The 23,516-nt window shown below is 47.2% G+C and overlaps 1 protein-coding gene across 4 annotated transcripts in view; it reads right to left on the reverse strand.

Moving 5' to 3' along the window:
- Nucleotides 1-5,265: 5,265 nt before the first annotated feature.
- FAM107A (family with sequence similarity 107 member A) overlaps nt 5,266-23,516 on the reverse strand; it is an 81,859-nt gene continuing 63,608 nt past the window's right edge. For 3 of the 4 annotated variants that reach the window (XM_029242531.1, XM_029242533.1, XM_029242534.1), the window contains 3 exons: nt 12,171-12,345; nt 10,260-10,416; nt 5,267-9,770 (listed from right to left, as the gene is read on the reverse strand). In XM_029242531.1, the coding sequence (XP_029098364.1) occupies nt 9,663-9,770; nt 10,260-10,416; nt 12,171-12,345 (440 nt within the window). In that variant the 3' untranslated portion in view covers nt 5,267-9,662. Of the gene's footprint in view, nt 9,771-10,259; nt 10,417-12,170; nt 12,346-16,361; nt 17,134-23,516 lie in introns of those variants that run through there. The other variant, XM_029242535.1, reaches the window with a different exon arrangement.

The raw sequence follows: 23,516 nt of genomic DNA on the forward strand, positions 1-23,516 counted from the left end.
CATGCTGTTTTCCATAATGGCTGTACCAATTTACAATATGACCAACAGTGTGTGAAGGTTCCCTTTTTTCCACACCCTCTCCAGTACTTGTTATTTCTTGACTTTTTGATGATGGCCATTCTAACAGGTGTGAGGTGATATCTCATTGTGGCTTTTATTTGCATTTCCCTAATAATTAGTGATGTTGACCATCTTTTCATGTGTCTGTTGGCCATCTGTATGTCTTCTTTGGAAAAGTGTCTATTCAAGTCCTTTGCCCATTTTTAAGTCAGGTTGTTTGTTTTGTTGTTGTTGAGTTTTATGCGTCCTTTATCTATTTTGAATATAACCCTTTGTTGAATATATGATTTGCAAATATCTTCTCCCATTCAGTTAGATGGCCTTTTCGTTTTGTTGATAGTTTTCTTCACTGTGCAGAAGGTTTTCAGTTTGATGAAGTCCCATTTGTTTATTTTTGCTTTTGTTTCCCTTGCCTTTGGAGTCAGATCCACAAAAACATCGCTAAGACTGATATTAAGAAGGTTACCACCTATGTTTCCTTATAGGAATTTTATGGTTTCAGATCTCACATTCAATTCTTTAATCCACTTTGAGTTAAGTTTTTTGTATGTAAGATAGTGGTCTCGTTTCATTCTCTTGAATATGGCTGTCCAGTTTTCCCAACACCATAATGAAGAGACAGTCCTTTCTCCATTGTGTGTTCTTTGCTCCTTTGTTGTAAATTAATTGTCCATATATGTGTGAGTTTATTTCTGGGCTCTCAGTTCTGTTGCATTGACCTGGGTGTATGTTTTCATGCCAGTACCATGCAGTTTTGATTACTATAGCTTTATAGTATAGTTTGAAATCAGAAAGTGTGATACCTCCAGCTTTGTTCTTCTTTCTCAAGATTGTTTTGACTATTTGGGATCTTTTTTGGTTTCATACACAGTTTAGAATTATTTGTTCTAGTTCTGTGAAATATGCCATTGGAATTTTGATAGAGATTGCATTGAATCTGTAGATTGCTTTGGGTAGTATGGACATTTTAATAATATTATCAATAATTATTCCAACCTATGAACATGGAATATTTTTTCATTTATTTGTGTCTTCTTCAATGTCTGTCATCAGTGTCTTATAGCTTTCGTGGGCTTCAGTAGTTGCAGCACGTGGGCTCAGTAGTTGCATCATGCAGGCTCTAGGGCGCGCAGGCTTCAGTAGTTGTGGCACACGGGCTCAGCAGTTGTGGCTCGTGGGCTCAGTAGTTGTGGCGCATGAGCTTAGTTGCTCTGCGGCATGTGGGATCTTCCCAGACCAGGGGTCAAACCCATGTCCCCTAAACTGGCAGGCGGATTCTTAGCCATTGTACCACCAGGGAAGTCCCGGTGAGCATCTTTATGATTATTACTTTAAACTGTTTATCAGATAGTTTGTTTACCTCCATTTTATTAAGATCTTTTTTGGGAGGCTTTATCTTGTTCTTTGGTTTGGAACACGTTCCTTTGTCTTCTCATTTTGCCTGACTATATGTGTTTGTCTATATGTATTAGGCAAAACAGCTACCTCTCCCAGTCTTGAAGGAGTGTTCTTGTGTAGGAGATGATTCGTGGGGCCCAGATGTACAGTCCCTCTGGCCACCAGTACCAGCCACTCAAGGGAGTGTCCCTCATGTGGCAGGGCTGGAGCTGCTACGTGGGGTGGGCAGGGCAGGACACTGTACACTCGCCTGGCCAGGTTGTGGCTTGGCAGCTCCACAGTGCAGGCTGGGCTTGGGGTGCTCAAGCCACTGCTGCATGGGGAGGGCAGGGTGCAGGTTCCTGCACCTGTTGGTAAATTCTGTGTTTAAATAATTTCTTTATCAACTTTGGTGCTGACTCTGCTTTACATGTTTTTGGATGTGATCATTTCAGCTTGTTGTACTAAACTATTGAATCCTCTAGTTTAATTTTTTTTTATTTCGAAAAATTGAAAACCTGTCCAAATCTGGAGAGAGCAATATAATGATTCCACAAGTACCTAACACTCAGCTTTAACACTTATCATCTCATGTCTTCCTATTCTTTGTTTTTGACTTTCTATTTCAAAATAACTTTAGACTTTCAGAAGGTTGCAAAAAATAGTAGTAGTTTCTGTACGCCTTTCACCCAGCCACCTCCAGTGTTGACATCTTACATAACTGTGGTGCGGTTAGTGAAAGCAAGAAATTATCGTGACATACTACTATTAACTAATCTTCAGAACTTATTTGAGTGTGTTGGAAGGTCCCCAAGATGAACTTCAGGTTCAGTGACTTGCCTGAAGTACTCACAGAACTCAGAAAAGCTAATATACTCATGATCATGGTTTATCACTGCGAAAGGATACAGATTAGAATCAGCAAAGGAAAAGACATATAAGGTGGAGTCCAGGAGAGACCAGGCACGACCTTCCAGTTGTCCATCCTCTCCCAGTGGAGTTGTATGGACAGCATTTAATTCTCCCTGTGTGGCAACACACACACTGTACCTATAGCCAGGGAAGCTCACCCCACCCTAGGCATCCAGGGTTATAGGGCATGAGTCATAGAGCCCTGGGATGCTGGTGTGGCTGATCTTAGTTACTCAGTCTCCAGTCACTCCAGAAGCCACACTGATACAGCATGACCGGTGACCCCACGTACATCACATTGTTAGTGTAAACTGCCTGGCGTGGCCCAAGGGCCCAGGTGGACAGAGGTACTCTTTTCAGGCAGGATATTCTAAGAGTTTAGAGGTTGGCTCCCAGGAGCTATCAAGGGCCAGTGCTTTCTTTGGAACGTGCAGGGTTTGAAATCCTGCAGAGTTAGTCATTTACTGCACATTGAGCTTTGCCTGTTTTCCCACTAATATCTTTTTCCTGGTTCAGGATCCATTCCAGGATCCCACACTGCATTTAATTGTCCTGTCTCCTCCAATTGGTACAGTTCCTCAGTCTTTCTTTGTCTTTATGACCTTGATACTTTGAGGAATACTGGTGAGGTGTTTTTTTCAGAATGTCCGTCAATTTAGATTGGGATGTGAGAAGGTATGGGCGACACCTCCCCCAAAAAAGGGACTGGGAGAAGGGCAGAGGGTCTTGGGGTGGCCAGCCATGAGGGAGGGGTGGATGCCAGACAAACTTAGGGACTAAGAGAAGTAAATGAGTGGAAATAGAGCTTGGAGGGGTCTGGTCAGTGACAGATATGACAGACAGAATGAAACTACCAAGGAAAGGGAAGACAATAATTAACTTTTACTGAGTGCTGGCCATGTGCCTGTGCCTAACAAATATTTTATATTTGTTAATTCAGCCCTCTTAACAGTCTGTAAGGCTGGTACTATTGGAACCTTTGTTTAACAGATGAGAAACTCAGAGATGTTAAGTAACTTTTCCAAGGTCACCCATCTGGTAAGTGGCAGAGCCAGATCCCCTACCCAACCCCCAAGTCTAAAGTCTGCCTGACTTTGTGGCCTGGGCTCTTAACAGCCATGCTGTGCTACCTGTCACGATATCCTAACAAGGGGAGAGAGAGGTGGGGAGAAGGAACTTTCATCCCTTGAAATGTGCCAGGCCCTGGGCTAGGTGCTCTGTGTCTGTTCTCTCATGTTCCAGGACCTACCAGGCATATAGTAGGTGCTTAATGCATGTTTCTCTCCTTCCTGCTCCTTCCCTGAGCTTCCTGGGCCAAGAGCAGGCATGTGGATTCCTGTGTCCCATTTGGCCACTGGCTTCTCTCAAAGCCGTGAATGTCCCTGGGGCCCACTCTGCCTTACCAGATTGGCTTGGGCCGGGCCACCTGCTGGCAGAGAAGGAGGAAGGAGGAAGGTGGATGGCCATTTGGCCTCAGCAGGTTTGCAGAATATTTCCGGCAACAGATGGGAAGGCCTGAATGTGGGTGCTTTGCAAAACATTCTCCTGAGCCTCCATCAGCAAATGCTGATATGCCAATATAAACGCACAGGCTCCAGCCAGGTGGATGTGAGTTCACATCTCGCTTTTGCCACCTGCTGGCTGTGTGCTTTGGGGCAGTAGCTTTGCCTCTTTAAACCTCAGATGCTCCATCTGTAAAATGGAGATAATGACAGTCCTGGGGGCTGAAACGAGAGAATTCATACAAAGTGTTTAGGCCAGTCCCTGGCACAGACACTAAATGTTCAGTAAGAGCAGATATCATTACCTATGTCACAGATGTGGAAAATGTCGTTCAGCAAGTTGCCCAGACTTGTGACAAGGAGTGATTGGCAGAGGTGGGGCTTGAATCCAGATCCAGGCACAGAATTAACTCTTTACAGGGCAAGCCTGGGACTGACCTTGCAGGGGGAAATGAACAGTTTAGTTCAGGCACACAAAGGCGTGAGCTAGCTGCCTTGGTCCCATGGGAAGCCCTTCCTTGGAGCGGGGAGCCCTGGCTAGCTTAGCTGTTGCCAGGGTCCCTCCCTGGGCAATCCTGCTCATCTCTCTTTACAGGTCCTTTCTGGGAAGTGGATGGGCACACTTAACGAGAGGGCCAGATTTGGAAAACAAGCCCAGCCCCGTGTCCTCTCTGGGCAAGTGCCAGCCGATCATCAACTCAAATAACTGTGATGGGCTGAGATGAGGACAGCAACCGCTGGGATGTAGGGGCTCTGTTCTCATGAGGCCCAGCAAAAGGGAGCACCGTAAAACAAGGCCCTGGTGGGAGCAGGGTGGTTGGGTTTGATGGGTCTTTAGGAGCAATGGAACATCAAATGGTTTAGGCCACTGCTCAGCCGCAGGTACAGTTCTGCAAGGGGGCAGGGGTCCCGCTGTGATGGTAGATTTTTAAAATTAATTTATTTTTTAAAATTAATTTATTTTTGGTTGCGTTTGGTCTTTGGTGCTGCATGCGGGCTTTCTCTAGTTGCGGCGAGTGGGGTCTACTCTTCGCTGTGGTGCGCGGGCTTCCCATTGCAGGGGCTTCTCTTTGTTGTGGAGCACGGGCTCTAGGCACACGGGCTTCAGTAGTTGTGGCATGCGGGTTCTGTAGTTGTGGCTTGTGGGCTCTAGAGCGCAGGCTCAGTAGTTGTGGCGCATGGGCTTAGTTGCTCTGTGGCCTGTGGGATCTTCCTGGACCAGGGCTCGAACCCGTGTCCCCTGCATTGGAAGGCGGATTCTTAACCACTGCGCCACCAGGGAAGTCCCCATGATGGTAGATCTTAACCCGTTGGTTGTCCCCAGAGACTGGTTGGCTTTGGGGGTGGGGGTGTGATATTGGGGATGGGGCCATGTCTATAGTGTGTAGATATTCCTCACCCCAGGACTCATGTCAGTCTATGATGGCCTGCATCTATGTTTATGGGTGGAAGCCAAATGCCTCAAGTTCAGATGGACAAAAGGAAGGTGAGATAGGTTCCTGAATCTTGTGTCAAAAGGTTAGGATGGCATAGGGACCTCCTAGGAGCCCTTTCTAAGAGCACAGCCTGGCTCTGGTGGAAAAAATGTAGGCTTTGCCGACAGATGGCTCTGTGTGAATCTCATCTCTTCCCCAGGAATTGTTTTGTGACTTCTGGCAAGTCCTTTAGTTTACCCAAGCCTTGGTTTCTGCATCTGCAAAATGGGGAGGATGATACCAAATTGCTATGAGTGGTGACATTGCTGACTCTCCATAAATGAAGTGATCATTACTGATACCCATTCACAACTTTTTTGAACACCTACTATGTGCAGAGTCCTGGCTGGGAGTGGTAAAGTTCAGCAGAGTCAGAAGGGGTCCCTCTTTTCATGAGGCTTGGAATTTGGATAATCTCAAGTGTGGTGAGGTTGGCCTGCGAAAGCTCCCTTGGAGCACACACTGCAGAACCAGGGAGGGAGTGTCCCTTCTTCTCCTGAGTTCTTCTGTCTCTCTCCCAGGTTTTGTATTTAGTGCTGGTTTGCCTTTGAAGAGGGTATCTCCAAACCCAGACCAGGACTTGTGGTCTGGTGGGTGTGAGAGTGTGGCCTCAGTGAGAACAGGGCTTGCTGCTGTTGGCTCCCCATTTAGGGCAGGGTCTGCCATCAGAGCTACTGCTGCAGCCTTGTCCTTCTCCAGGGTCTCCAGGACTGGGTGATGGCCTGACCGCTGCCTTCAGGGATGAGCTAACTCTCTGGATGCCTGGAAGGTGGTGTGGAGGAGCCATGGAGCTCCAATACGAGTTCTGAAGGCACAAGTGCTAGTAGGGCCCAGGAATACTGACAAAAGCCCAAGAGGCCAAAGGAAAGCTTCTGGACCAAATTGACACCTCTGGGCCAGGGTCAACATTGTGGAGGAAGGATTCAAGTGAGTGATGGTGATGAGAGGGGCTGAACCTGGGAAGAGGCTGGATGTATTGCAGAAAGAAGAAGAGGGAGAAGGGGTTCCTCATTCACTCATTCATTCAACAAACATTTAGTAAGCACCTGCTATGTGCCCTATGCCCCAAGTAGCCAAATGCCTTTTCTCAAAACCTGAGTGGGATGGGGCTGGGATTCTTTTCCCTGGGGCCTAGATGCTAGCATGGCACAGGCAAGGCCACTTGCTGGCAGGGAAGGAGGAAGGAGGAAGGCCATTTAGGATTCAGCCATAAACAAGACAGACAAAAATCTCTGCCCTCGTGGAGCTGACATTATCGTTAGGAGAGACACACAAGATAAATAAATAAAATATATGTTAGACGGTGATAAGTGGTAAGGAGGAAAAATAAGGCAGGGAAAGAAGGGATAGGAAGAGTGTAGGTGATGCTGAGATTTTAGGAGGGGCGACCAAGGGGACCTGGTTTAGAAAGAGCATGAAAAAGACCTGAAGAAAGCGAGGGAGTGAACTGTGCGGCTCTGTGAGGGAAGAACATTCCCGGCCAGGAAATAGCAGGTGAAAAGGCCGGGGCGCGGGGGGCACATGCCTGGTGGGTGTGAGGCTGGGCTGGCTGGGGCTGCGTGAGGAAGAGGAGAGCAGTGGGAAGTAGGGCCGAGGTTAAGAGAGCTGGACGCATAGGACCTTCTCGGTCACAGGAACGACTCTATTGGGAGCCAGACGAGTGACAGATCTGCCTTAGATGTTAACGGGATTTTTAACATCTTAACATTTGGACTGCTCTGTTGAGAATAGGCTGTAGGGGGCAGGGGCAGAAGCAGGGAGAACAGCAGGAGGAGGCCACTGCAATAATCCCGATGTTTTATTTCCCACTGTGCCCCCAGCACGTGGCATGTTCCCTGGCACAGAGCAGACACTCAACAAATGCTTACTGAATGACGTGTGAATTAGCGATGCCCAAATACCGGTTCTCAGACTGGTGCCATGTAGGCTATATGGAAAAAGTGTAGACAAACAGATCCCAGGCACTGTTGCTGGAGATCCTGATCCAGTAGGTTTCTGATGGCAAAGAGGAATTTGGCTTTTCAGTACAGTCTGCAGGTAATTCTGGGCAGCAGGGTTGGCCTTCTGTGTCAGCTAGGAATGCTTTTGGCTGCAGGGAACAGAGAACAACCAGCAATGGCTTAAACAAGAGGGTTTTATTTTTATTTACAAGCATTCTGGAGGAGGATGGCTGCTGGCATTGGCTTGGTCAAGTGATGACAGGTCAATGTTTCTAAAATTCTCTTGGCCATTTTCTCATTGTAGCAAGATGGCTGCTGTGGCTCCAGGCATCCCATCATCAAGGTAGGAAGAAGGGAGGAGCAGGGAGTTGTTACCCAGTCTGTCTCTTTTATCAGAAAAACATAAGCTTTCCTAGGAGCCCCTGTAGACTTTGTCTTAAATTTCACTGGCCATACCTGGTCACATGGTCACTGCAAGCTGTAAAGGAGGCTGTAACAGTGAGACTCTGTATTTACAGCCTCTACAATGGGAGATGGCTGGAGAGGAGGAGTTGGGGCTGACCTCTGGGGAGTGATCAAGGGTGTCTGCCATGGCTCCATGGACGACATGGTACTTGCGTTTCCTTCTACTTCTGGGGCTTTGTCTCCATGATTTGCCACCTCTGTGGAGCACCTGTGGGGCCCACACAGTGAAATCCCAAGCATTCCCTTGGAGGGGCCTACTTCATCCTAGATACTCAGTCTTGCTTTTCCTGTCTGAACAACACACAGGGGACAGCTTCTTTGGGGAAGGGGTGGTCTTTATTTAGGGACTGTGCATTTTTAGCATTCTCTCACCTGGCAGACATTTAAAACAGTATTACCATCTTCTCACTAAGACTGTCACATTTGAGAGACTTTTAGAGCCGCCGCCCCCCACAGGAAAAGGATGATGTCTTTAGTCCCTCTCCAGCCACCCAGTTAGGCCTAAGACCAGGATGATCCCTTTCCTCCCACCTTTGGTCCAAGTATCAAAGGGCAGCCCAGCGGTAGCTCTTTCTGGTAGCTCTGTGCCAGTCTTGGGGTGTGAAAGGAAATGCTTTTCTAGCACTGCCCTGCTACCTTGAATGATGGGGTTTACAAAGCCAGAGGCAGGGACTTCAGGGGAAAAAGAAACAGGCCCGGTTTAGTCTCTAAATCTTTAAATATGGGATAGGAGCAAAAGGCTGAAACATTTGGTCTTGCGTTGGGAAGGGCGTTTTGAGGAAGAATGGGTGAATTCACTGAAGCTGGTCCAGGTGATGGAAACCAAATAGGGGTGGGTCCCAGGTGCAGAGGCTGGAAATGGGGACTCAACGGGACCAGTTTGGAAGGGTGGCTGTAGGGTCTTCAAACCGGTTTTTATATTTTCAGAAGCCTATTGAAAACCACTTTATAATTTGCTCTTCATAGGCTTCGGGAAAAGGTTTAAAAGAAAAGTTTTGTGGGAGTCTTTGGCTAGAATTGCATCAGGGTGGTAAGAAATGCAGATTGGCGATTACATACATTTCTGGTCACATAACACAATTTGCTAGGCAAGAGCCTTCCCAGGCCTGAGGTCCCTGGGGTGGGTGGAAAATAAGGAGCCCTTGGGGGCTGTGGTGGCAGGTGGGAATCTCCAGGGCAGAGGGCTGTGGGGCAGAGATGGCCTCATTGACCACCCCTGGACGCTCCAGCCTTGCCGGGTACAGTGTGGGCCTCAGCCCAGCGGTCTAGGAGCTTCTTAGCAATGAGAATCTCAGCCCTCACCCCAAATCTACTGACCCAAAAGCCGGTCTTTTAGCAAGATCCCCAGTAATTTATAGGCACTGTGAAGTTTGAGAAGCACTGTTCTAGCCGTCCAGTAGCAGAAGGGCTGCAGCCCTGGCTAGGTGTGGTTACAGGGCCTGGAGAGGGTAGGGTTGTGGAGAGGAGAAGATAAAGGCATGGGGGTGAGGAAAGGCTGGCAGAGTCTGAGAAAGAAGCTGTCGTCGTTAGACAGACCCGTCCTCCCCTCAGGCGGCTTGCAGAGCAGGCATCCCGGGATGCTCTGCCGAGCTGCCCCTGTCCCTTCTCAACTCTGCCGGAAAAATCTTGTCAGAGCTCAGAAGTGCCCTCAGGGAGAGGTGCCTGGTTAAAGTGTTCCCAGCAGTGGCTTCTTCTTGGAGCAGGAGGGATGAGTACTCAGAACGAAAAGGCTGGGAGCTTAGGATCCCCCCCATCTTCGGGGGGTTGGGGGGAGGGCGGCCCTCTGGGACAACGCATTTTACAGAAGCGAGTGTGAACATCACAGATGTGTCAAGACCAGGGGCCCAGGGCTGCCGGCTACAGCAGGGCTGCAGGAAGGTGTGGGGACCAGGGGCGGGCTGCAGGGGGCGCTGGAGCTCCAGCAGCTGGCTCTAAAGCGCTCTCTCTTCTCTGGTCAGGGTGGTGATTCTCCGCAGGTTTTCCCTGACTTTAATAAATTCGGGGGCATGGTCCTCTTCCTTTTCTGGTGGTTTTTCCAGCTGAAGGAGAGAGAAACAGATGTGAAGTGGGTGGGCTAGGGGAATTCCCATTCTCAAAAGCCACTGGGTTTGGACCAAGGGTCCTCTCTGGGGAAACAGAATGGGGATCAGTTTTTCCCCCAGCCTGGTAGCTGGGGGGAACAGAGCATGAGACTGTTTTCTCCCCGTGAAGCCTGGTTCAGATTGCTAACCTCGTTTCTAAAATGGGAACTCCACCGAGCTCACGGGGCAGTTGAGAGAAGGCAATCAGAATCAGCATGCAATACATTGGGCCCATGAGGAAACTGAGGTTCAGAGAGAGGAAGCCACTGGCCCAAAGTCACACAGCAAAGGGAGTGGCAGATTGAGGACTCAGGCCAGGGGTGGACTCCTGGTGCAGTCCCCATTTTGCTCAACCTCGTGGTCAGCTGTGGCCGCATGCAGAGCTCCTCCCTGGGCCAGGACAGTCTTTGGAGGAGGCGTGGGCCGGGTCTGGGGGCCCCTACCCACCTGGCTCAGCCTCTGCTGCCGTTTCAGGAGCTCCTGTTCAAAGGGGCACTGCAAGCGCTTGGCCTCCAGTTCCTCCTTCTTCTTCTTGATGAGCTGGTTCCGCCGCCGGTGCTCCAAGACACGCTGCAGCTCCGGCTTGCTGTCCACGCCCAGGCCCCTGGGGTGGCGGGAAGAGGTGTTTGTTAGGAGACCCCCAACTTCTCCCCACCCAGGGCTACACCCTGCACAGACATCAACCTATACCATTACATCGTGCAGTCCTCCTGCTAGCCGGGGGAGGTGAAACCATTACTGTCCCGTTATACCGGGAAGGGAAGCGAGGCTCCTAGGATTTAAGACACCGGTCCAAGTCACAGCTATGAAGGGACTGAATGAGGATTTGCACCTACGCCTGTCTAAGTTCAGAGGCCAGGTTTTATGATATTACTGGTTATCTTCTCAGGATGAGTTTCTAGAAGTAGAGCTGCTGGGTCAGGCGCTTTTAAAAGATTTTGGATACATATTCCCGTCTGTTCCTTAGAAAAGATTATCCACTTTATACTTCCGTCAGCAGTATACGAGAGCATCTGTTTCTCCCTATTGTCACTATCCGATCTTTTTGTATTTGAGAATCTGGTAGGCAAAAAATATCTGGTTTTCCTTTGTTTCTTTGATTGCTAGTCACATGGACCAGCCTTGGAGATGTTTGCCAGCTACTTGCATTTCTTCCTTATGAATTTATAAGAGATACATATATATTTTTATCATTTATATTGCAGATGTTTCCCCTGATTTGTCTTTAGGCTTTTAATTGTGGTGATTTTAAACGGGATGACTCTAAAAGGCAACCTGAGAAAATACTCATAATACACAGTCAGCCCTTTGTTTCCGCGGATCAGATCGGTGGTTGGCTGACTCCGGGGATACGGAGGGCTGGCTGTACTATGTATGCCATTTTAAATACATAAGGGACTGGAGCATCTGTGGATTTGGGGTTCTGTGGGGGGTTCTGGAACCAACCCTCTGTGGATACAGGGGGTGGGCACAACACGGAGGAGGCAAAGTGAGATCTGAGGAAGGGATGTTGCGCACAACTGAAAACAAGAATGAAAATCACAGCCAGCGCCAATACCAAAAACGGCCAGTAGAGGGAGCTTCGAAGGCACTGCGGCCTTCGTCCTGGTGCTCTGGCCTTGGAGGGGCGGAAAGCTCAGCCTCCCTCGCCCCTTCCCCACAATCCCTCTCAATAATCCAGTCCCAGTCCTGATGCCCCAAGCCTGCCTTGCTCATTGCATGCTCCTGGCCTCCTTGCTCCACTCATACCCCCTCCACGACCGTGACACCCCTGCTTGAGACCCTTCACAGGTCCACATGTCCCTTCTGAACTACCTTACAATCTTTGCTCCAGCCACTCTGAGCTACTCCTGTCTCCTGTCCGTTTGCACATGCTTATCCATCTGCTGGGAACATACTTGCTTCTACCGGCCAATGTCCCCCTCCTAAGCTGGCTGACTTGTGCCCACCCTCCGGGCCTTGACCTCATGGAGGAAGTGATGGTATCTTGGAACACTGCCTGGCGGCTCCTCTGGGGTCGCAGGCCCATTTATGGCCCCATCCAAGCACCCATCTATCTCCTCTGTGAGGGCAGGAACTGGGTCCCATTCCTTCTTGTAGCCCCAAGTCTGGGCACGGTGCCTCATACATGGTAAATGCACCTGGAGGGCAGCTACAAGTAGGTAGCTGGGTGGGAGAACAGGGCCTTTGGACCTTCACAGTGTCTGCTGGTGACCATGTGGGGCGCCCTTTGACCTCCTCAGCCTCTAGGAGCCCCAGGATGACTACCAGGCCTGCCTTTCATAAGGGGCACCTCCCCGCGCCTCAGCAGGCCTGAGGCGGTGCTTGCCAGACTAGGCAGCCGAACTCCACTCCCACCTTCTGTGATTCATGAGCAGCTCTCGGTGCAGCTCCTGGTGGCTCCGGGAGGCCTTCACGGGGTTCAGCAGCTTCTTGGGCTTGATGAGCTCCGGGTTCCACTCTCTGTATTCTTGCCGGGCCATCAGGCCTCCGATGTCCGCCCGCTCCCTCTGGATCTCCGAGTACATGGAGGCTGTAAAAGTGACACGGGAGTTGGTCAGAGCTGGGCCCACAGTCTCACCCATTCTCCTGGGCACAGCTGCAGGGCAAGGTTTTGGTGTTAGATGGATCTCAGCTCACTGTGCGGCCCTGGGCAAGCTACTTGCCTTTCCGAGCCTTGGTTTCCTCATTTGTGAAATGAAGATAATTGAGCCTGTGCACAGGGTTGTAAGGACTGGAGATGATGGCTGTAAAGTGGGGTATAGAAAAGTGCTACTTTTCTTGACCCCTAAAAGTGGGGTCACAAAGTGTATGGGTTGACGCGTGCAAATGTTTTTGGCCTGACTTTGAAAAAAAACTTTTCCCTCCTGTAAAAGGAACTCTGTTTCTCACTGAGCTTGTATCAGAAAAAGAGAAGATATTTAAAAAGAGCAATATGTACTTGTTAAGGATAATTTGGATAAATGCAGTGATCAAAAGAAAATATCACCCCTTATTGTCCAACTTCCCTATCCGTAGTTCCAAATTTCCTCATGGACATGTCCAGCTTTTCACTTTCTCCAGACCAAAGAGGAGGGTATGAAATCCCAGGACTGCCATGTCTACTTACAAAGGGGTGAGAGTGGGAGTGGGGATTTTTTTTTTTTTGCGGTACGCGGGCCTCTCTCACTGTCGTGGCCTCTCCTGTTGCGGAGCACAGGCTCCGGACGTGCAGGCTCAGCGGCCCTGGCTCACGGGCCCAGCTGCTCGCCGGCATGTGGGATCTTCCCGGACCGGGGCACGAACCCGTGTCCCCTGCATCGGCAGGTGGACTCTCAACCACTGCGCCACCAGGGAAGCCCGAGGGTGGGGATTTTTAAGAAAAAGTCTCAAGAGGGTGACACAGACTGGCCATTAGCTGCATGTAGTATAGGCCTTGGCTCTGCTCCCTTCATGAGTCCCGCTTTTCTGAGGTTGAGCCTCTACTATACGCTAGGCATTGGCAGTGTCTGGTCTGTTATATAGTAGGCACTCAATAAATATTTGTTGGCAATTTATAATAAAAGCTTTGAGGTTGTACAGATGAGAAAACTGATGCTCAGGGAGGTTGGTCTTGGGGAACCAGTGCTTTAAGGCATGTGGTTTCCATAATGCAACTGAGGGGCTGTGTTCCCACTGCATACGTCAGGCTCTAGTTCCCCTCTTAAAAACCACCAACCACCATGTTGCCTGTGGACAGACCCTCACTTCTTCCCTCCCACTGGAAAGAGGATGAAAGCCATCTTCTGCTTGATGCAGAGGAGTGCTCCAAGTAAACTAGACAGGGATGGTGGTCTGTGCAAGAACCTGGAAGTGGGTGATAGGTCAGTGGGGTTGGAAAACACAGGAGGAGGGGGTTTGATGGGGCGCAGATTGCAAGGTGACATGTTAGGGAATGTGGGCATCAAAGGGGAGATGATGCTTTGCAAATGGTAGCACTCCAGACACATGTTTGGCATTTCTCTTATTACGTACTGCCGGGTGCTGTGAGGAGGATTGAGACCCCATTTGTAAAGATGCTGTGTAAACTGAGAAAAGTGTTAATCTTGCTACATCGAAAATATCTTATAATAATTAAGTGTCAGAGCCTAGAGACATGGTTGCTAATTTTCTTTCTTGAATTCCCATTCTCGAAACTACTTCTAAAATGAGAATTCTAATTAATTTTCTCTTCTTTTTTCAGAAGGCTATTTGTTTTTCAGGTTATATCTTTCTTAATTTTTTGGTCCTTAAAAAATGATTGTGGTAGGGTTTAGTAGTTAGTTAAAAATGGGCACTTGACAAAACAAACAGTTGGCTATATCAACTCCCTCCTCCTTTAAAAATGTGGATATTTTCTTAGTCTGAGATTAAGTTGTTCGGGAGCCAGTGTGTTAGAATATCTTGATTCAGATTGGAGTTTGGGGAATTTTTCCCCCTTCCACTGCCTTTTCCCATTACCAAGTCTCACCAATCCTTTATCTGAGTAATTCTTAGCTACACTCTTTTCTTCCTATGTGCTCAGCTCTCATCTTTCCCAGCCCATTATCACACCACACTAATTGCTTCAGCTCCTTGGCTAGTCGTCCTGCCCTTAATTCCTGTGTGCCCCAAACCTTCCAAAGCTTCATAATTTTTATCAGTCACACCATCTTTAAAACAACTAACTGTATGTTGCCAAAGCAATGAGTTAAGAAACAGAAATATAACTTTAGGAAAGGAGAGGGCAGAATTAATATTTGCATAAGATAACACTATATGCACCCAGAATTCCCAAATGAATTAACAGAAAAGCTTTTGGAACTAATGAGAAAATTCAAGTGTGGCCAGATACAAAACAGGTCCACAAAACCAAGAGCTCCTGCATAACAGGAATGGCCATTGAGAAAGTACACAATCGTACAATTATTCATTCATCCTACCATATGTTAGAGTTTCTATAATCTGCCAGGTATGGTGGTAGACAGAGATGAACTAAACAGGCAAGGCTCCCACTCCCACAGAGCTGACATTCTGCTAGGGAGGCAGACAGCAAACATGTACACAAACCAACAAAAATAAATGATTGCAAATCGCGAGGAGCCTGCTCAGGGAATTGGGGCGGGGGGGTGGCGGGTGGCGCTAGGATAGAGACTAACAGGAGGACCCTCCTTCAGCCAGGTGCAGCAAGAGGGCCTCTCTGGGAGGTGATCTTTAAGATCTGACGGTTGAGAAGGAAGAGGGAGCCTGTGTGGGGCAGAGGGAACAGTATGTGTGACTCACGTACCTTGAACAAGCTAAGTCTGTTCAGGAAACAAAAAGGCATACTGTGTCTGCAGTGGCGTGAGGGAGTGACAGGGGGAGAGCATGGAGTGAGGGTGGACGGGTGGTTTCAAGTTGGGGAAAGATCGCCTCTGATTTGATTTTAAGAAGGTCATTCTCACTGCTGTGTGGGGGAAAAACTGAGCAGGTTTTGGGAATTTTTGATATGACTTTGGTGTCTTTTACTTCCAATGGGCAGCCTCTGTCTTTCTTTCCCATTAAATTCCAGGGGAAAAAACATCTGACTGGCCAGGCTGCGGACCTTCATTTCAAAGGTCATCCGCGAGCCAATGAGTTGGCCGCCCCGGGGCCAGTCCTCAGCCCAGCAGGGACCATACAGGATCGTGCTTACAAGGGGGTCCTGCGTTTTCATTTTGCATTGGGCCCTGCAAATTATGTAGCCAGTCCTGCACCCCAGGTCCAATCAATGACCAGCTCTGGTTCAAGGATCTGCTCTAGGCATAGGTAAAAAAAAAAAAAAAAAATCAGTGGTGAGGTGTGACAGATGATGTTTTGCTGAGACCAGGGTGGTGTGGTCACTGAGGCAGGAATCCTGAAGGATGTGGCTGGTTCTTCAGCTCAGAGCTGCAACTTGGGAAGACTGCTGCCGTTGCCAGTTAGTGCTCTAAACTCCAACAAACACGTGTGAGATCCATGGACGTGTGTGTGTGGCCCCCAGGGTTTAGACAGCTGCTGAGCCAACCTTCCTGCCTTCAATTTAATTAAAAGAGGCCTCCATGTAGAAGAGCCTCACATAGGTGTTGGAATAAAAGAGGCTGCCCAACAAAGCACAGGAGCTAGGCCAGGAAAATCGGGCTCTCTTGGGGATCAGCTGGGCCCCCTGAGCAGAGGAGGGGTCCATTCTCAGGGCTGCTCTGGCCAGGTCTCTCAGGCTGCTGGGGTGTCCTCAGAGATCCGAGACTTTTGGGGAGGTGGCCGTGATGGGGCAAAGATGTGAGGTAAGGTGAGCGTAAGGTCATCTCTGAAAAGAAAAAGGTGAACGCCCCCAGGAAGAGCTGGCAGGGAAGAAGACCCGTTGAGGAGAAAGGTGAGGAGCTAATGAATGTCCTTCACTGGTTGTCAAAGAAAGGCAGAATAATGTTGGAGCCATTAGAACCTGGGTTGAATGCTGGCTCAGCCCGTTCCTAGCCATGGGCAAGTGTACCTATCCTCTGCAGCAGGAGTCCAAAAACTAGTCTTTGGGTCAAGTCCAACCGCTTTGGAACAAAGCCACACCCACTCCTTACTTCTTGTGTGCGGCTGCTTCCTCTAGAACAGCAGCGTTGAGGAGGTGTGACAGCTGCTCTTGATCAGCACCCTTCTTCATGAGGTTGTTACAAAACAAAGGAGGTGACACTTGCATGGTGCTTGGCAAGTTAGTGCCTAGCACTGAGTCGAGGACTCAATAAGTGCCGGCTACTAGAGCTGCCACATACAGTGAGGCAGGCTGTGCACTGAACAACTCCAGGGCCTCACTCCTATAGAGGAAACTATGAGTGGGGCCACCTCGTTAGCCGTTATTAATAAGCACTATTAAAATATCCAACTTCTAGTCTTGGATTGAGCATTCTCCTTAAAAACTGTACTAGTTAAATCAGTGGATTTTAACCCTGGCTGCATACTGACATCATCACAGGGAGTTTAAAAACTACCAATGTCTGAGTCCTACCCTGGGATTCTGATTTAATTGGCCTGGGAGACAGCTTGGCCTTTGGGATTTTAAAAAACTCCCCAAGGGGGTGGAGATAAGATGGCAGAGTAGAAGGACATGAGCTCAGCTCCTCTCATGGAAACACCAGAGTCACAACTAACTGCTGAACAACCGTCAACAAAAGAATGCTGGGTGACTGTACCAGCATCCTGGGTGGCGACCGAGACCCAGATATTTGGAGCTGCCGCATGTCACATCACATCATGGGAGAGGACTTTCCAAGATGGCAGAGGAGGCCATGGAGTTCATCTCTCCCCACAGACACATCAAGAATACACTTACAGGGCTTCCCTGGTGGCGCAGTAGTTGGGACTCCGCCTGCCGATGCAGGGGACACGGGTTCGTGCCCCGGTCCGGGAGGATCCCACATATGCCGCGGAGCGGCTGGGCCCGTGAGCCATGGCCGCTGAGCCAGTGTGTCCGGAGCCTGTGCTCCGCAACGGTAGAGGCCCGCGTACCGCAAAAAAAAAGAATACATCTACAAATGGAACAAGTCTCACAGAGCACCTGATGAACACTAGCAGAGGACCCCCAGACACCTAAAAGGATAAGAAAGATCCCCACATAACCGGGTAGGACAAACAAAAGAAGAAGGGAAAAGGAAGAGGAGAGGAAGCAGGATGGGACCTGTGCCCCTGGTGGGGAGCTGAAGGTGAGGAGAGGTTGCTCATCTGGGGAAGGCCCCTCACTGGCGGGGAGATCAGCTGGGACAGAAGGGGAGCCTCAGGGGCTCGGAGGAGAGCCCAGCAACCAGTCCGTGGCTGTCAGGACAGGGAGAGACCTACACAGATGGACCGTGCCACAGCCCTGCATGCCCCAGCCTGAGAGGGGTGTCCACCGGTGCTCACGGGGGCTGGAACGTGGGGTTTGGAGAACAGACCTGGGGAGGGGACTGCTGTTGGCCGTGAGAAGACAGCCTGAGGGGATAGGACTGAGGAGCTCCTGCCCCAGGCAGCCTGCTCTCCCTGAGCGCTGCCTTGGCTCCTTCCTGCCCCATGGGCTCGTGTGCTCTGGCACACTCCAGCACGACACACACAGAGGTGGGGCTGAAACCACAGCCGAGTGCTGTGTGACTAAGGGGCCAGGGGCCCTGTGACTAAGGAAGAAGAGCTGAAATCTCTCCTCATGGCTGTGTGAACCATGCCGATACACGTCCACTGACGGCTTCCTAAATTCAGCACCTGCGAAACATCAGAAAGGACAGCAAGGGCTCCTGCAGCTGGGACGGGTCTGGCTTTAGCAGCTGTGGGCTCTGTGGGCACGTACACTTGGGGGCTGGGCTAGGCCAGAGTCTGAGCTGCCTCCACAGCTCCCACCGTGGGTCCAGGTGCACCACTACTGCAGTCCTGGGACCTGACCTCAGTGGACCTGCACCAGTGGCCTGGTGAAAACAACATCTAAGAGTCAACAAGGCCAATTGCTGGCATACCCGCAGTTAAGGTGGGACCGAGAGCAGTGCCAGCAAGTGTACTTTGTGAGCCTGTACAACAGGCGAAAGGGGACACAACAGAGCACGTTCACAGGTGAACAGCTCCAGAGGAGGACTACGCAGTGGCTTCTCTACCATTGGGAGTTCTCCAGTCCCATTCACCTCACACTGCAGATCAGAGACACAGCTAAGAAACAGATTTACGGGCCTCTACTCCAACAACTAGGGAGCAGACTCTGCCCCTGACAGGGCAGTGACAACCACAGAGCAAAGGGGAGGCCTCACGCAATAGCCAGGGCAGGCTCTGGTCGCCAGAACACTAGTCAAACCCCCTATCAAGGGGATAATGGCACAAGCCTCAGGACCAACCTCACCCATCAGGGGGCAGACACCAGAAGCAAGAGGAACTATGATCCTGCAGCCTGCAGAAAGGAGACCGCAAACACAGTAAGTTAGACAAAATGAGACGATAAAGAAATACGTTGCAGATGAAGGTGCAAGATAAAAACCTATAAGAACTAAATGAAGAGGAGATAGGCAATCTACCTGAAAAAGAATTCAGAGTAATGACAGTAAAGATGATCCAAGATCTTGGAAAAAGAATGGAGGCACAGATCAAGAAGATACAAGAAATGTTTAAAAAAGACCTAGAACTAAAGAACAAACAATCAGTGATGACAACACAATAAGTGAAATGAAAAATACACTAGAAGGAATCAATAGCAGAATAACTGAGGCAGAAGACCAGATAAGTGAGCTGGAAGACAGAATGGAGGAAATCACTGCCACAGAACAGAATAAAGAATGAAAAGAAATGAGGAAAGTCTCAGAGGCCTCTGGGACAACATTAAATGCAACAACATTCAAATTATAGGGGTCCAAGAAGAAGAAGAAAAAGAGAAAGGGCCGGAGGAAATATCTGAAGAGATTATAGTCGAAAACTTCCCTAACATGGCAAAGGAAATACCCAAGTCCAGGAAGCGCATAGAGTTCCACACAGGGTAAACCCAAGGAGGAACATGCCGAGACACATATTAATCAAAGTAACAAAAATTAAATACAAAGAAAAAATATTGGGAAAAGCAACAAATGCCACACAAAGGAATTCCCATAACATTATCAGTTGATACTGATAAACTCTGCAGGCCAGAGGGAGTGGCAGGATGTATTTACAGTGATGAAAGGGAAGAGCCCACAGCCAAGAAAACTCTACCCAGCAAGGCTCTCATTCAGATCTGACGGAGAAATCAAAAGCTTTACAGACAAGTTAAGAGAATTCAGCACCACCAAACCAGCATTATAACAAATGCTAAAGGAACTTCTCTGGGGGTAGGGGAGAGAGGCCACAACTAAAAAAAGAAAATCACAAATGGGAAAGCTCAATGGTAAAGGCAAAAATACAGTAAAAGCAGGAAATCATCTATATACAAGTATGATATCAAAACCAGTAACTGTGAGAAGAGAGTACAAATGCAGGAAATGGGAACTACATTTGAAATTAAGAGACCAGTAACTTAAAACAACCTTGTGTGTATGTATGTGTATATATAGACTGCTTTATCAAAACCTCATGGGAAATGCAAACCAAAAAACTATAATAGATACACACACACACACACACACACACACACACACACACACAAAAAGCAACCCAAACACAACACTAAAGATGGTCATCAAACCACAAGAGAACAAAAGAAGAAGGGAAGAAAAAAGACCTACAAAAACAAACCCAAAACAATTAAGAAAATGGTAATAAGAACATACATATTGATAATTACCTTAAATGTAAATGGATTCAATGCTCCAACCAAAAGACACAGACTGGCTGAATGGATACAAAAACAAGACCCGTATATATGCTGTCTACAAGAGACCCACTTCAGATCTAGGGACACATACAGACTGAAAATGAGGGGATGGAAAAAGACATTCCATGGAAATGGAAATGGAAATCAAAAGAAAGCTGGAGTAGCAGTACTCATATCAGACAAAATAGACTTTAAAATAAAGAGTGTTACAAGAGACAAGGAAGGACACTACATAATGATCAAGGGATCACTCCAAGAAGAAGATATAACAATTGTAAATATATATGCACCCAATTTAGGAGCACCTCAATATATAAGGCAAATGCTAACAGCCATAAATGGGGAAATCAACAGTAATACAATAATAGCAGGGGGCTTTAATACCCCACTTAAACAAATGGATGTATCATCCAGACAGAAAATTAATAAGGACACACAGGCCTTAAATGACACATTAGATCAGATAGACTTAATTGACATATATAGGGCTTTCCATCCGAAAGCAGTAGAATACACTTCCTTCTCAAGTGCACACGGAACATTCTCCAGGATAGATCACATCTTGGATCACAAATCAATCCTTGGTATTTTAAGAAAATGAAATTATATCAAGCAGGTTTTCCAACTGCAATGCTATGAAATTAGAAATCATTCTAATAAATTAGAAATCTAATTATTGTATTAGAAATCAATTACAGGGAAAAAACTGTAAAAAACATAAACACATGGAGGCTAAACAATATGTTACTAAATAATCAATTGATCACTGAAGAAATTAAAGAGGAAATAAAAAAATACCTAGAGACAAATGACAATGAAAACACGACGATCCAAAACCTATGGGATACAGCAAAAGCAGTTCTAAGAGGGATGTTTATAGCAATACAGTCCTACCTCAAGAAACAGGAAAAATCTCAAATAAACAACCTAACCTTACACCTAAAGCAACTAAAGAAAGAAGAGCAAACAAAACCCAAAGTTAGTAGAAGGAAAGAAATCATAAAGATCAGAGCAGAAATGAATGAAATAGAGATGAAGAAAACAATAGAAAACATCAATGAAATTAAAAGCTGGTTGTTTGAGAAGATAAACAAAACTTACAGACCTTTAGCCAGACTCATCAAGAAAAAAAGGGAGAAGACTCAAATCAATAAAATTACAAATCAATAAGGAGAAGTTACAACTGACACCACAGAAATACAAAGGATCATAAGGGACTACTACAAGCAACTATATGCCAACAAAATGGACAACTTAGAAGAAATGGACAAATTCTTAGAAAGGTACAACCCTCCAAGATTGAACCAGGAAGAAATAGAAAATATGAACAGACCAATCACAAGTACTGAAATTGAAACTGTGATTAAAAATCTTCCAACAAACAAAAGTCTAGGACCAGATGGCTTCACAGGCGAATTCTATCAAACATTTAGAGAAGAGCTAACACCTATCCTTCTGAAAATCTTCCAGAAAGCTGCAGAGGAAGGAACACTCCCAAGGTCATTCTACAAGGCCACCATCACCCTGATGCCAAAACCAAAGATATCCCCAAAAAAGAAAATTACAGGCCAATATCACTGATGAACATAGACATAAAAATCCTCAACAAAATACTAGCAAACTGAATCCAATAACACATTAAAAGGTTCATACACCATGATCAAGTGGGATTTATCCCAGGGATGCAAGGATTCTTCAATATATGCAAATCAATCAATGTGATACACCAACATTAACAAACTGAAGAATAAAAACCATATGATCATCTCAATAGATGCAGAAAAAGCTTTTGACAAAATTCAACACCCATTTATGATAAAAATCTCTCTAGAAAGTGGGCACAGAGGGAACCTCCCTCAACATAATAAAGGCCATATATGACAAGCCCACAGCAAGCATCATTCTCAATGGTGAAAAACTCAAAGCATTTCCTCTAAGATCAGGAACAAGACAAGGATGTCCACTCTCGCCACTTTTAGTTAACATAGTTTTGGAAGTCCTAGCTGTGGCAATCAGAAAAGAAAAAGAAATAAAAGGAATCCAAATTGGAAAAGAAGAAGTAAAACTGTTACTGTTTGCAAGATAACATGAGACTCTACATAGAAAGTCCTAAAGATGCTACCAGAAAACTACTAGAGGTCATCGATAAATTCAGTAAAGTTTCAGGATACAAAATTAATGCACAGGGCTTCCCTGGTGGTGCAGTGGTTGGGAGTGCGCCTGCCGACGCGGGGGGCGTGGGTTTGTGCCCTGGTCCGGGAGGATCCCACGTGCCGTGGGGCGGCTGGGCCCATGAGCCATGGCCGCTGGGCCTGCGCATCAGGAGCCTGTGCTCTGTGACGGGAGGGGCCACGGCGGTGGGAGGCCGGTGTACCGCAAAAAAAAAAAAAAAAATTAATGCACAGAAATCTCTTGCATCTGTACACTAACAACGAAAGATCAGAAAGAGAAATTAACATTCCCACCCATGGCAATTTACAAATTCAGTGCAATCCCTATCAAATTACCAATAGCATTTTTCACCAAACTGGGACAAAAAATTCTAAAATTTATATCGAAACACAGAACACCCCAAACAGCCTAAGAAATCCTGAGAAAGAAAAGTTGAGCTGGAGGAATCAGACTCCATGATCAGACTATACTACAAGCCTACAATAATTAAAACAGCATGGTACTGGCACAAAAACAAATATAGATCAATGGAACATGATAGAAAGCCCAGAAATAAACCCACATACATATGGTCAACTAATCTACAACAAAGGAGGCAAGAATTTACAATGGCGAAAAGACATTAATAAATAGTGCTGGGAAAACCGGACAGCTACATGTAAAAGAATGAAATTAGAATACTCCCTAATACCATACACAAAAATAAACTCAAAATGCATTAAAGACCTAAAGGTAAGACTAGATACTATAACTCTTACAGGAAAACATAGGCAGAACACTCTTTGACATAAATCATAGCAATATCTTTTTCAATCCGTCTTTTAGAGTAATGACAATAAAAACAAAAACAAACAAATGGGACCTAATTAAAGTTAAAAGCTTTTGCACAACAAAGCAAACCATAAACAAAACGAAAAGACAACCCACAGAATGGGAGAAAACATTTGCAAACGATGCAACTGACAAGGGATTAATCTCCAGAATTTACAAACAGCCCATGCAGCTCAATATCAGAAAAACAAGCCAATCAAAAAATGGGCAGAAGACATAAATAGACATTTCTCCAAAGAAAACATACAGATTGCCAAGAGGCACATGGCTCTTCTGATGACCCTGGAGGTCCTACAGCTCCTCCCCAGAGGCTCCACACATGTCAGCCCAGTGCCAGACAAGGCTCAGCTAGGATCACTAATTTCTCCCAGGGTGAGTTCATCAGGCCACTGGGGCTGATGAACTATGTGGCTAATGCTAGGGTGGCAACTTTGAAACCAAATACTGGCGCC

The sequence above is a fragment of the Monodon monoceros genome, unplaced genomic scaffold, assembly GCF_005190385.1.
Source record: "Monodon monoceros isolate NGI ecotype Baffin Bay Population unplaced genomic scaffold, NGI_Narwhal_1 Super_Scaffold_3, whole genome shotgun sequence".
Classification (NCBI taxonomy): domain Eukaryota; kingdom Metazoa; phylum Chordata; class Mammalia; order Artiodactyla; family Monodontidae; genus Monodon; species Monodon monoceros.